At 40.8% G+C, this 13,971-nt stretch overlaps 1 protein-coding gene across 2 annotated transcripts in view; it reads left to right on the plus strand.

Moving 5' to 3' along the window:
• The window catches only part of PRKAR1B (protein kinase cAMP-dependent type I regulatory subunit beta), a 106,105-nt gene that overhangs the window by 67,733 nt on the left and 24,401 nt on the right, over positions 1–13,971 (plus strand). For both annotated transcript variants that reach the window (XM_026116130.2, XM_026116131.2), the window contains exons 7-8: positions 4,264–4,422; positions 13,648–13,708. In XM_026116130.2, the coding sequence (XP_025971915.1) occupies positions 4,264–4,422; positions 13,648–13,708 (220 nt within the window). The remainder of the gene's footprint in view (positions 1–4,263; positions 4,423–13,647; positions 13,709–13,971) is intronic.

Here is a 13,971-nt window from a genome sequence, read left to right on the forward strand (position 1 = left end):
GCCCTTAATTGTATATACAGATTGTCTGGTTTGTATAAACAGAATGAATATTACATAGCGGCTTTTGTGAGAATAGTGCTGGATTTTGAAACTAGTTCTATTTTGCTGTTAGTTTCCATAGATTGCTTTTTGTTTGAATTCCTCCAACATTAATATTCTTCCTGGTTGACACCTTTCTAATTTCAGGAGGACGCTTTTTGAAATTTTAAAGAGAACATTTTAAATTTGGGTTTTTTTCATATTTGAATTTTTAAGGATTCTCAAGACAGTCTTCAAGTTAATATATTTGTACTAAGAAAATACTGTCTGTATTTGAGAAAGTTACCCACATATAAATACCCTTCATGTCTAAGACTTGCTTATTTTTCTAAGAAGAAATAAGCCTCATCTTCATTTTTGGATAACAAATAAGGCTTGACAAGGCGCAAAGCACAAATTATTACAAACAGATCCCAGGGAGGGGAGGAAAATTAAGATCTGAAAGTTGCAATGCCTGGAGCAAATTATGTTGTCCATGTAGATCACAAAGTGGCAGCAAAAAATGCTAGAAGTTAACTTGAAAACAGCAATACAAAATTAAAGACTCACTAGTAAAAGTAAATTCACTCCTATGAAGCTCAGAGTTTTATGGTCATATCCTGCTTGCTAAGTAAATTAGTTATATTACCGTTAGTGGTAAGGTTTCATTTTGCTTTTCTAGGCAACATGAAGATGAATGAGGCCAAGACGCATTCCTAGTACATTGAGCACTGTGTGACTCATTGCATTTTCTCTCACAATTAACACATATGTATATCACAGCCGATGAAGAAAGGAATTGCTGATGTCTGTAGATTTTTCCCCTTTGCCTCCCAAAAAAATAACAAAGTGAACAAAGTTGTGTGATTTTTAAGCCCACAAAAATTGCAATGCTCATATTAAATGATGGAAAACAATGGAAATCTAGAGCACTTCTGATCTGTGGAAGGTAGCAGGTTCTGGTGGCTTTATTCCTCTTCATATTTGGGCATCGGCAGTTACATGTTTCTTTTCAGCTGCATGAAAGATGAAGGATCCAGCTATTGTGCAGCTGTGATCGGCAGTTCAAGTAACAACTAGGAATAATTCAGTTGCGTACTGGCTACTTTGGTTAGAGTTCACGAATGCCTAAAACTGCAAAGCCAAACCTCAGCCCAGTATTTTTGGGGATAAAGAAGATCTTCTGAGCTACTGCCATATAACACTGGCTTTCATAAGCTGCTCTCAGCCTAAAATAGCTTTACTTCCCACACCTTACAAACAGAGCTACTTTCCATTCTCTTAAAAAAAAAAATGTTTTAAAAGGAATCCTAGTGGGGCTGAACTCTCTGCTAAAGGGCAGAGTGGCACTGTAACGTATCACCAATGCACTTTAACATCATCACGAAGACAAAGGTTTGTTGTTGACTTAGGCTGTTCCGGAGAATGGAGTACAATGGCTTTCCTCTTAAAAAAGAGCAGTTATTCTTTTGCTGTTTTGTGTTTTGGAGGTTGATACTGGAAATGACATTTTTATTGGGGGAGTGAATGCTGCCCCCGAAGACTGTCAGATCAGTGATTTGGTTTCACTTCAGAGAACTTTAAACCTGACACACCTGGGGTGGGAGAAGGACCATTTGCATAAACTGTTTACAGGCTGCACGTCAAACATGTTTTGGGGAGTCTTGTCAAGTGAGACAGTAAAAATAAAGATGTCTTGGAGCAGATTAGTAGTAGCCTCTCTTTATAACAACCATGCAGCAATAAATGTCTGTCCTTTACTTGCTCTGCCTTGAGTTTCACCAGCTTAATTCCTCTCTCTGAGCTGCAGTCATATAACACACTACTTTAACAAGAAATATCACCATATTGGTAAAAAGTAGGTGTTGGAATGAGTTTACTTCCCTACTTACAATTGAAACTTTGCTTTATGTCCCTTAATAAAATTGCCCTTGCCTCAGCAAGTCATTTTACCATACCACCTCTTATTCAATAACAAAAACTGTGCTCTTGAACAAAAGAGTGTATATAAACACATTTTCTTTTGTGCTGAAAATGAGTCAAGGATGCAGTGGCAGTTGACATTCAGGATCTGGTTCAAAACTCACTAAAGATCTTTTACTTTTCCCATTGGCCCCAAGCCTTTGGCTCAGATTTTTACTGAGGACATGAATTGCTTTACTATAGCAAACCACTTTGTCCATCCAGTAAAATGCCCCACAGTGAGAGGGCATCCCTACTTTCAAATACACATCTAGCAAATTTTGCAATAGATTACTTGAATCTAAAAAATTCATAAATTCTCATTAAGTTACCAGCCTTTCAGAATCCTCAATTGATTCATCTGTTTTTCCTGCACAAACAGGATGCGGGACTCACAGTACTAGCTGCTTGTTTCACATACCAGCAAAGTGCTTGGATTTCCCCATGGATTTTTAAAACTTCTTTCTTGCTTTCAGTTGCTTCATCATGAAGAGAATCAAAAGCAGACTGAATATTCTGCGAGACTTTCTTTTTGCAGTGCATGTAAAAGCTAGAAAGGAAACACTGTTACTCTTCTGAGTGTCTTACATGACACTCATTCTACAGTGGTTAAAAAAAAATAAATTAAGCTACAAACAAGTTTCACAGCCTGAAGTCTTTCTTGGCAGTCTGCTACCACTTGCCTATTTTGGATTATTTTTACCCTTTATTTCAGCCTCTTGATCCTTAGATGCTCCAGGCACACAAAGATCCATAAGCTTGTCTGTAGCTGAGCAGTAATGCTAATACTGCTCCTTTTCAGCTGTGACATTCATCCCAGAGGTCTCCTGATCAGCTGAACTGCTCCATAGCCTCATCTAGCTCCTACTGAACCAGCTTTTCACTGAGCTCAGCAGGAGCTGGATCAGATCTTAATTGGATGTTGGGAAGGTAAATTGGGATTGATTTCAGTTGTAGTTCAAAACATGCCTTTTCAGCATAAAGCAAAGACAGAAATAAAATTAATACGGACACTTCTTTGAATTTTGACCCCACTTCATTTGTTTTGGTCACCATCTTTTCTCATGCCTAGCTTAAGCATAGCCTTAATTTGTATATTTTTAAAAACTGCTAGTCTGTTATTCAGTAATTGGTTGTAGGCTATGGTCCCTTCCTTTGCCATAGTTTCCTGCCTAAGTTGAGAATACCCGTGTGTTTTCTTTGTAATATTTCTCTTCACGAACTGCCAAACAAATGAAATTCATTCTGGTTGATTGCTGTTATATCTGGTCTGTAACACATTGGGATATATGCTGCACTGGATAAATGCACACAGCCTTTCCTACTCTCTAAACTCACTGACACATTAACAGAATGAAAAGGGTTTATTGTGTAGGTTTATAGCAGCAAGGCTACAAGCAAGCTGCATAATACACAATCCATACTGGTCTTAGAATACACTATTATGTCCCATAAGCTGTATTGTCAATGAATAGAGAGGAAAATTCAGCCCAGTGGAAAGCACCTGCACAATCCCCCTTTCTGCAGTGGAGGTTTTACATAGCACAGAAGTGTAAGACTTCTACTCAAATTACATGTCATCCAGGAAAAATGCTGTGGATAGCTGTATCAGTCCATAACGGGTTTTGGGAAGATACGTTATCTAAAAAGGTTGTGGGTCAAATATTGCTTCATAGGTTCTGTAGAACTGATGCTTGATTTAAAGATAAAGGATAATTCTGTGTATAGCTTCTCAAGTCCAAAGCACTTGGTATTCTTCACTAAGGCAGAGAGAGATTTCGATAGTTATCCTTAAATGGCTGTTGGAGGCACTAAGCTTAGAGAATAAAAAAATGTTCCTTTTCCGAAGATGGCTCCCTGTTCTGCTTGTTTTTCATTTCATGGCCATAGTGTTTTTCAGCAAACCTCATTACACATACCAAGAAATCTCCTTCCTTTCAAGTCTGACAGTGTTAATAAAAGGCCAAAAGTTGTGGCAATTCTGCTTGTCGATTGCCTGAGCTTTGAACACAAGAAGGAAAACTTGATGCCAGTTAACCACGGGAGCTGAAAATTCGGAGTAAATACAGTCATTGTACTGAAGCAAGATGACTTGAAATTCTGTCCACAAAGCAGGTTGTTGCCCTCTTTTGTGGCTGACTGAGGAAACTGTTATGCTATTGTTGTCTTTCTGCATCTCCAGCATTGACTATTAGAAAGGAAATTACTGATAGCTTTTTAGGTAACTGGCAATAGGAGGAGTCCCCAAACTGTTTTTGCTTCTCTCTCTGTTTTGTGCATTAGGTTTATGTCAATGGAGAATGGGTCACCAGCATTGGAGAAGGAGGCAGCTTCGGGGAGCTTGCACTGATCTATGGAACACCAAGGGCTGCTACAGTCAAGGCCAAGACAGATCTCAAACTTTGGGGCATTGACAGAGACAGCTACAGACGCATTTTAATGGTAAGTTTACAGAGAATGACTTGTTTGTAGAGCTGGTATTTTTTGGTTTCTTTTATGGTGCCAGAACTGCGCACAGCACTTCTATTCTGTGCTCAGATTACATTGATGATGAAAAGCTCTGCAGTCTATGTTTCTAAATGAAATAGAGAGTACATGACAGTAACATTATGAAACTAACTTAGGTAAACTAAAGTAAAAGGTGGTAGGATTCAGCAGAAAGATGCCGAGTCAGTAATCCCCTTGAGTAGCAATATTAATAACTTATACATGAATAAGTGCTTAGAAGTATGAAAACTTCAGGAGGCCTCCATGACCCACCGGAGCTAATGCATGTGCTCTTGTTCTTATCATGAACCTCTAAATGTCTTTCAGCACTACCTCTTGCCTGTATGGTCTTTCAACTGGTACTGTAAACTCTTCTAGGCAGGTGATACTGGGGAAACTGTGGTCTGCTAAAGTAAGTCTCAGTGGGACTACACACTCCATCTCTGCTAGTCAGCACACAGGCACACATCTGATAGGATGCATAGCCGCAGAGAGTCTTTGCGAACAATTCATGGCTCCACTCCTTTCAGACTCCCCGATCTCTGCAGTAAAGCTCAACAGACCCTCTGGGCATCTGGAGTATGTGCTAGGCTATGGATTTGCTGTCAGTTCTTGAGTAGTGGGTTTGTAATGGAACCTTTGGCAGATAATTAACTTCAGCAATGTCTTAACTTTTTTTTTATGACAGCTTGTTTCTGATGTCACTGTGCATATCTTTTCCTTCTCCATAAAATATTTCTTTCGTCTTGATAATTTACAGACAGAAAACTTTATTTAAAGCCTCTTTCTCAGTAGGAGTTGACTCTGAAAGCTGCATTGTTTCATTCAGACCTGAAGGAAACTGTACTATTTCTCAGAGTAATGAAGGAATGTGTGTTTTGAGATTGTACATAGTTCCAGCGATGTCATGGATGATAGAAAAATTAGCAAAAGGGTTGAGTAGGTTTTACATTTGAATAATTACTTCTTATGTGACAGCATATAAAAGCAATCTTTATTTACACTATCTGATGACTGTTGGATGTCTGTGTGAAACATTACCGCTTTTCACCCTGTATTTCATGGACAGAGTTCTGTATCACAAAGATGAATATCATACTGAGTCTAGGAGAGTATGTCTGATGGAAATATACTCTATCACAGAAGATTCAGGCTGGTAGCTCCAAGACAAGACAGAGGTGTGATAATGAGAAGCAGACCATTTTCTTTTTCATGTATAAACAGGATGAGTAGTTTTTGAATGCTTCCCAGTGAAGGGAAGCAAGTATTAGTAACTGAAATGTTTCTGCAAGGTATTTCTAAACCATAGGGCAGGAGAATTTCCTGACAGATTTATGAAGCACACTTAGCTCCTTTGTCCCATGTCCTACATGGAGGCTATGGAGAGGTATTTAGCATAATTGATGTGATCAACCTGCATACTGTAAAGAAGACTCGAAGGTATAAAAAAGGAGTGCAGGAGGGAAATAAATGCCAGGACAAGTCACCTGTTTATTGGCTTTTTCAGAATAGCTTCTTATGGCTGTCTTTAATCTTGTTTCTAAAGAACAGAAGGGACAGATTCACAGTCCTTCTAGCCTTGAGGTAATCTGGCTTTCAGCACTGATGAAATTAGTGGTACCTAGCATCATTCAAGCTTGTGAGCTGTTCAGGTTTGGTCATGCATCCGTCATCATCTGATGGCAGCCTTCAGAAGATGAGTATTTGATGAAGAGACAGGATTTTACTATAAGGACTAAAATCTCAAGTAGAAAAGCCTGTCTTTTTAATGCTAGCTTTAGCCATATGTACAACTTGAATATTATTTATTGTACTTCTATTTGATTCTAGTGTAGTGGGTAAGTGGTTTCCAAATGCATGTACATATTCTCTGAACCAGTGACAAGGTGCATAGCAAGCTCATTTTTTGTAGTTAGTGAGAACTTTAACTTAACCCTGAGGTTCTCTTCTTTCCCTCTCTTTTTTTTTCTTTTACAGTTGGGCCATTAAAAATTGGAGGTCTGCTGCATTCCATCAGATACCCATGCAGTGTAATTGTAGTATTCCCAATACTTAGATAGGAAATATTGCAGGTAGTATGGTGAATTAGCTGCTGCAAGTATACAAAATGTTCTGTTTTTAGTGCTGTCCACTGTGAATGCGATTTACTCATCCAGATTATGCTGATTCTGTCGTCTTTTCGTTTATTTGTAAGTGCAGTGTGAATAGTCCCTTGGCTGTAAGTGAAATGAGACACCTTGCTCTGTGCGTTTATGTGAGAGCAGGTCACAGTTACTCTCTGCACACTTCAGCAAGACCAGGAATTAGTTACATCGTGTTTCAGTGACTGCATTTCGTACTTGAAAGTATCTCCACCATTACGTGGCTGGTTTTGCTTTACTCAGTTTTAAGATGCAGTGGTAGCTGCCTTTCATATCCCAGAAACGTTGTTTCCTACTGTTTAGCCTCCAACCTTATGTTTCCAGAAAGCTGCTGGATATTTTGGATTGAGAAATACTTCTGTCTTGAAATGAGAGGTAGTACTGTTTAGGATATCTTTTGAAATATATCATTAAGATGATTTTAAAACTGAGAGGGAGCAGGGCTTTTTTGATTTCCTGTTTGCAAATACTTTTATCCAAGAGATCAATGACATTTTTCTCCAAAGATATGTTTTCCTTCTTTAGTAAGATTAAGCTACTCCATAACCAGTGGTAGGTTTTTCTTTTGTCTGCATTCCTTCCTGGCCATGACCAGCTTCATATTTTCTCAGCCTAGTGTTGAAATTTTATTCAAGCTGTAACTATTTATTTGCAAATGATGTCTTCAGATCCACAGTTGCCAAAAAGATTTTATCCTGTCATTAGACACTTGACTCTGTACCTCATTTCTCATTGCAGCTCCATTTTGATTTTTTTTGCTTCACGTTTAGTCAATTCAAGCTTTTACTTCTGCTTAGTGCCATTTTCTGCTTCTGCTTAGTGCCATTTTCCCCACTTATATGTCTTGTTGTGTCATACCGCCTGGTTAATGGTATGAATAGAATGTATTTCAGGAGGTTTGGGAGTCTGGGTTTTCCTTTTTTTGGATGGACAAAGCCTCATGCAACAAGTTCCTGGCTTTTAGTTACACTTGTCATCCATTTATTACTTTCGCCTGTCCCAAAAGAAGTTTGTTAAAACAGATATATTTCTTTATATTTCATGGTCTCTGCTTAGCTACACTGATGACTTGAGGGTGATATTCAAGTTTGTTTCAGCAGCTGTGATGATTGCAAATGTTGGGCTAGTTCTTTTTGTTAAGATTTGCAGAGAAATTGCATGAAATTCATTGCACTAGATGGATTAAAAAAGGCACTTCAATTCCTTCAACGTGTTCCCCCCTCAGTACACTCACAAATTATCTAACCACGTGTGTATGCCATTTATTTCATAAAATTATCTGTGCTGTGTTGCTTGCATGTTTCTTGCTGTTGCAATTTTTTTTGTTTGTTGTGTGTGTATGTGCATACATAAATATACGCACACATATATATGTGTGTGTATGCTGTATTTATTTATTTACAGTCTCCTGAGTGAGATGAAAAGGAATTTTTGTCTTAGGATTCCCATGTAGTTCAGTTGCTAAAATGTCACGCTCTCTTCAGTGCAAGTGGGATTCAAGAGCATTGCAGAGTGGGGAACATCCCAGGGTAGTACAATATTTGTATTCTAAATATAGCAAATACCACAAATACCAGAGAAGCAAATGTCTGTAACCCATCATCAAATTGATCCCCCAGACAGTTCAGTTCCCAGACTGAGGAAATTTGATGTATTAATTTCTCGTAATTTCTTTTGTAAAAAGGCCTGATTCAGGATAATTTTGCCATCCTCTAGCTCCCATCATCCAAGGTACCGGACTCTGAGAGGGGAGTTGCACACTGGATACAATACTTTTTGCCTATCTGGCATCCAGAGTAACCATCCAGCATTAACTGTTTTGTCACTGTACCTTCCCACTTTTGGTACGATGTACACAGCAACGGCCTTTTTTCCCAGGGCCTTAATCGATGTGCTCAGTATGAAGCAGGACAGACCAACTTTGCTCATAGAAAGTGAGTTGTATTTTGGGGATATAAATAATGACTGATCGAGGTTAGCCAGTCCCTACTGTTATGTCTGATTTTGTTTATGCTATTCTGGCTTTGTTTTACCATCTTTTCGCAGCTTTGAATCTGAGAACAGGTTCTTTAACAAGTGCTTTTCACCACTCAGGCAAAATGAAGTCAGAAGGGCTTCACGCTCCCATAAAACGTAGATTGCACGGTGGCCAAAACATAAAGCAAATCCAAAGCCTGCATTCCGACTCACATCTGTGCAATATAGTGCAGGGGTCTTGCAGGGTATTTTGTTTTCATGGGGCCAGTACACATTGTTTCAATGACTTTCTTTTTTTCATGCTCCTGTAAGAATGTACATACTAGGCATCATTCAATATCGGGTTTACCCAGGGATTAAAGGGAGCTGGAGCAGTCCAGAAGGCCATTCCGGCACTTCCTGCCAGCTGCATACCTGCCAGCATAATTCTTTTATTTGAAACTTGAGCCATGCTTTGCCTTTCGGTAGCCATTTGTTTGGCTTCTTACTGAAGGCAGGGATTTCTAGGAAAGACCCAGTCAACTCCAGCCAGCCCATCCGGACAGCCGAAAAAAAGGGAGCGTGAAAGAAGACAATAGGAGGGCTGGAGGGGCAAAGCAAAGGGGCGAGTGGAGGGGAAGAAAGAGAGAGACCAGACTGGAGAAGAGGGCAGAAAGAGTGGAATAAAACAGAAGTGAAGGAGGGAGAGTTGGAAAATAGATGTGCCACTCTAAACTCACAGAAAAAAATTGGTCCTATTCAACAAGACCTGTTATAATCTCTGTGACATTCCTATTTCACAGCCTGCGTATTGCTTAAGCTAAGCTTAGGGCTTGCCACATTTTAAGTGCTCCTAAAAATGGCTTTGAGCTCTTTTCTGGATGGATTTGGCATACAAATGGTCTTGTTTCTCCTTGTGACTATTTCTGGGAGGAGCATTGCAGTTTGGATTTAATGACTCCTCATATTAATGACTATTCACTGTTAGTGGGAACCACTATCTTTAAGAAGATGAGCTTGTGCATGACAGCTCAGAACTGGCAAGAAGGTGAACAAAGGAAAGTGGGGAGAGGGAGAAGCAGAAACAATTGAAATAAGGAGATATTAATAGGCTGGAAAAAGCAGAAATAATAAAGACTTTTTAGAACATGCCATCAAGAACGCTGCCAATACAAAACTATTCTTTTACATTTACTATTGTTTTTATCTGGCTCAAGCAGCAAGATTTCTACTGCTTCCCTTGGGAAACTTCTGCAAGAGAACAAATCTTAAGTTGAGAGAACTTTTTTGATATTCAGCTTAAATTACATGTTCTTAACTTTCTCCTTTTACTCTGAGTTATGCCAAGTTATGCTATACTAAATTATCCTTTCTTTCTGTCATATATCCATAGGTGATTATCACTGTCTACTTAAAACCCTCATGACAAATCACACTAGCTATGAACATGCTATATGTAGCATCCCAGTGCTGAGCTAAACTCTGCAGACTGAAACTGCTTTGCTCCTTCCTTACCAGCTCTCCCCAAGTGTTTCAGCAGATCTTCAGGCTCTGTTCAGTTTTGGAGCGCTTTTCTGGAAATGAGTTACCCAAGCAGAGAGCAGCATTCGAGGTGCACTCACATGAGAGCCATGGAGATGAAGCCTCTGAGCTTCATCCTCTGCTGATGTCTTTGAGTATGGAGACCAAAATGCCTTGGCCATATTGTAGTTGCAGCGGGATGTTGTAAACCAGGTCTGACCTACTGCCTGTAAATCTCTTCAGCTTTACAACTTTCCAGTCTTCTTCCTTTCATCAAATATCTATGGTTTGGGTTTTTTTTCCTTTATGTCTCTTAGCTGTATTTTCCAAACAGAAGTTCATTTTGTTATTTTCTACTTCCACTTCTAATGTCTCTAGGTCCTTTTCTGTTATTTTCCTGTCCTGGCAAGCTTCCTTAGTATCTCCCAGTCTGCAGATGTCATTACTGTCTGATTTGTTGCTGCTTCTAGACCATTCATGAAGATGTCATGTAAGACCAGACTTCACACGTGTCCCCCTGAGCATACCGGTTGCCCTTCTCTGGAAATGACTTGAAGGGCAGTACAAGAGACTATCATAGTCTTCGTACTGATGGTCTCTACAGTCTCAGTGAGGCGACTAGACCAAATAAGGAGACAATGAAAAGTAAATCAGGAGTCCGAGGTGACATTGAGCATATAGGAGGGAATACTAGGTTGATCAAAATGTGCTCTCTCCCTATGTTTCATGTGGAGGCAAGGTCATTAATACCACCGGAAATAAAAATATGCTTTGGTTATTTGTAAGCTTTCTACTGCTGTTTTTTTTTAGCTTATATTAGAGCAGTGTTCTCTCTAAATTACTTCTCCTCACTGCACTTGTGATAGTTATAGCAGGAAAACACACTAATGTGAAAACAAAGCAGTGTTGTAGCCCTTGTGAGTGTGTGAGGGTGATCCAAACTCTTTTTTTCTGGTAAAAAAAATGTGGTCCAGTTGTGCCAGTGGGATGCCGTGTGCATGCAGAGGCAGCTTGGGTGCATGCTTGGGCACTGCTAGGTGGAGGCGTGCGGCCAGGTGGCTCGTGCCACCCAGACAGCTGCTGTTGGTGTCCTGCAGGAGAGGTGAGAGGTTGGATGGAGCCCTCCTGCAGCCTGGGTCTGTGAGCCGTCGGTCGGGTTACCCTGGGTTTCAGTGCCTACACTGGGAAGTGGGATCCTTACCTCTGAGTCACCAGTTCTTCCATAGACTTTCTGTGTATCCTTCATCAGGGCATTTGTCCTCTCTGACCTTGGTCTGTGGTATCTTTCTGAGACATGGGATGTTCGAGACAGTGAATCTGTGCATTAAGTGGAGTCCCAACCATAGCTAAGGTTCTAGGTACTACCACAATACATATAATGATAATAACACATTTAATTAATTCTTTCTGCTTCAGTTTAGCTTTTGTGCTAGTCTTCGCTGTGAATTCTGTAGCATTACACTGGCCTAGTTTAGCCGAGAGCTAACACACCCGTTTTCCTGTAGGAAGCGATGGGCCAGCCGGGATGCCTGGGATCCTTACCTTCCCGGTTCTCGTCTGCTTCTCTAAATACTCAGAGCTGTGGTCAGGCAACACTTATGGCAACTGATTACTGCTTCTTAAAATTCATCTGTGTCCACAGTCATTTTAAAAGCATTTTCCACATCTGTCCCTGTGTGTCCCAGCCCACCAAACTAAACCACCACTCTGGTTTTCCACAGCTGTCAATTTTGCTGGTCTGGTTTCCACTCTGGATTGTAGGGAGGAGAGCAGCAACTGCGCCAGGTCCAGTTTTCCATTCTTTGTCTCAGAGTGAGCTGTCAGGATTTGGCGTGGTTCGCAGAGCCTCCTCCGTTTGAAGTTCATTTTTCCTTTCTGGCATTTCAAATGCTCTCGGGGCCTCCGAGGTTGAGAACCTGGTTTGTCAGACAGCGAGGTCAGACAGGGGTTACCGATGCTATCTCTGGGAGGCGAAGTGTCATCACCACACTTGGAAATTATGAGAGGGGTGCAGAGGGGGAGGCCTCGGTAGCTGGGGCTGCTTCTGATTCAGAGACACCCGGGACGAGTGGCAGCTTCTGCCGGTGCTCGGGCTGTTTCAGAGCAGAGATAGCCTAGCAGGGAGTGAAAATGATAGCAGTCCCCAGAGGAGAGCGCCTGGCAGCCTCTGCTGATGCTGCTGTTAGAAGCTGGAGCCAAAGCCTGTTCAATTTGGTGGAAAGAGTCCCGTTTCTTTGGTGGTCACTGGATCAGGCCCCACCTGAACAGTGCACGTAGGAAGAGGGACGGTGTTTGCTTCTTAGTTATAGCACTGCACTTGAATGCAACAGCCTTTCCCATTTTTGTACTTCCAGCCTTTCTGCATGCGTTGACAGTGGAGGGTAAAATGCTGTTTCTCCTTTCCCTTAGTACGTCCCCCCGATCTGTCTCTGCCCCGGGCACTTAGCGCTCACTTTGAGAAGGAGGAAAAGACAAGTGTTTTTTTCTATGGCAAACACTGATGTTTGCTTCTGTCTTGTCCGCCCAGGCTAAGAGTAAATGTCATCTTCATTTCTCCTTTCTTCAGAAGATGAATGTATCGTCTTTATGCCGTGCTCCTGCTTTGTGAGTTTGACTAGCAGGCACCAGGCGACCTTCGACAGGATCTCCCCAGGCAGAAATGCTGTGGGCGGTCACGTAACTGCGTGGCATAAACCACGCGGGAGCAGCAAGGACCCTTGAATCCCTCTTTGGTACCCCGGGGAGGTTTTCTTTCCAAGTCATTTGTGTCTCTGCAGCAGGAGTTAAGGATGAATTATTTTGGTATTGGTAAAATTGCACTGCGTTTATTCATAACTGAATCTCCTTCAAAGAGTGCTTTTGGGGATGGCTGCATACAGTTTCTTTCTGTAGATATCAAACACTACGCGAGCGTAGGTTCTTTTGGTTATATATCACTCAAAAGGTCTTACTAGATTAGGAGCAACTGTGCTGGTGGCTATACATATCTTGATGGATTGTCTGCTCCAAATTGCCTAAATCTTGTTAAAATAATAATGCGAATAGGTTGCTTAGCAGTAACAACACATACAGTGCTGTACAAAATATAAACACTTGCATACACACAAACACTCCTAGCATTAAAGAGGTTTAAACCTAAAAGAATGAGACCCATGAGGGGGACGTTCTAAGTTTTATCCTACTTTGTAATGGTAAATTCCCTTCTAGTAGGGCCTCATTGGTAACAGGATATAGATTGAATTAGCTAAACAGTTAATTGATGAAGCTCTGGCTTTAAAATGAGTGTCTGTAAATAATGGACACAATTCATCCTTGGTGTCCAGTAACACCAGTGAAGTCAGTGAAATTGCACCAGGGTTGAATTTGATTCCTTCTGCCTCTGCTTATCAGGAATACAACTTGCCCAGACATTTTATGGGGAAACATTTGCCTTAGGCTGTTTATACTGGCTATGCTTAAGATTTGGAAGGGGAGGGGAAAAAAAGAGAGCAGCTGTAGGGAGAAATCACTAAAATACTTTGTGTAAGGTTCTACCTTCTTTCTCTCTCTCCTTTAATAACAGGGCAGCACACTGAGGAAGCGGAAGATGTATGAAGAATTCCTGAGCAAGGTCTCCATTTTGGGTCAGTTGCCCTTTGGACTTGCGTGTTAGTTCCTCTGTTATACATGTTGGCTGGATGAATTTTGGTCTTTGATGGGATGATGAAAGCAACAGTGGTCAAACAGAAGATCTCACAGTTGCATCATTTGCTAAGGAAGGAGAGTGTAAAGGGCCCTTTTAGGACCTATTTTTCTCCCTCCTTAATGTGTACCATACATTTATTTGAAGGGCAAATCTTTCCTGAAATATCCAAGCAGTCATGAACAGGTAACTTTTCAGTAGCTG

The sequence above is a fragment of the Dromaius novaehollandiae genome, chromosome 14 (genome assembly GCF_036370855.1).
Source record: "Dromaius novaehollandiae isolate bDroNov1 chromosome 14, bDroNov1.hap1, whole genome shotgun sequence".
Classification (NCBI taxonomy): domain Eukaryota; kingdom Metazoa; phylum Chordata; class Aves; order Casuariiformes; family Dromaiidae; genus Dromaius; species Dromaius novaehollandiae.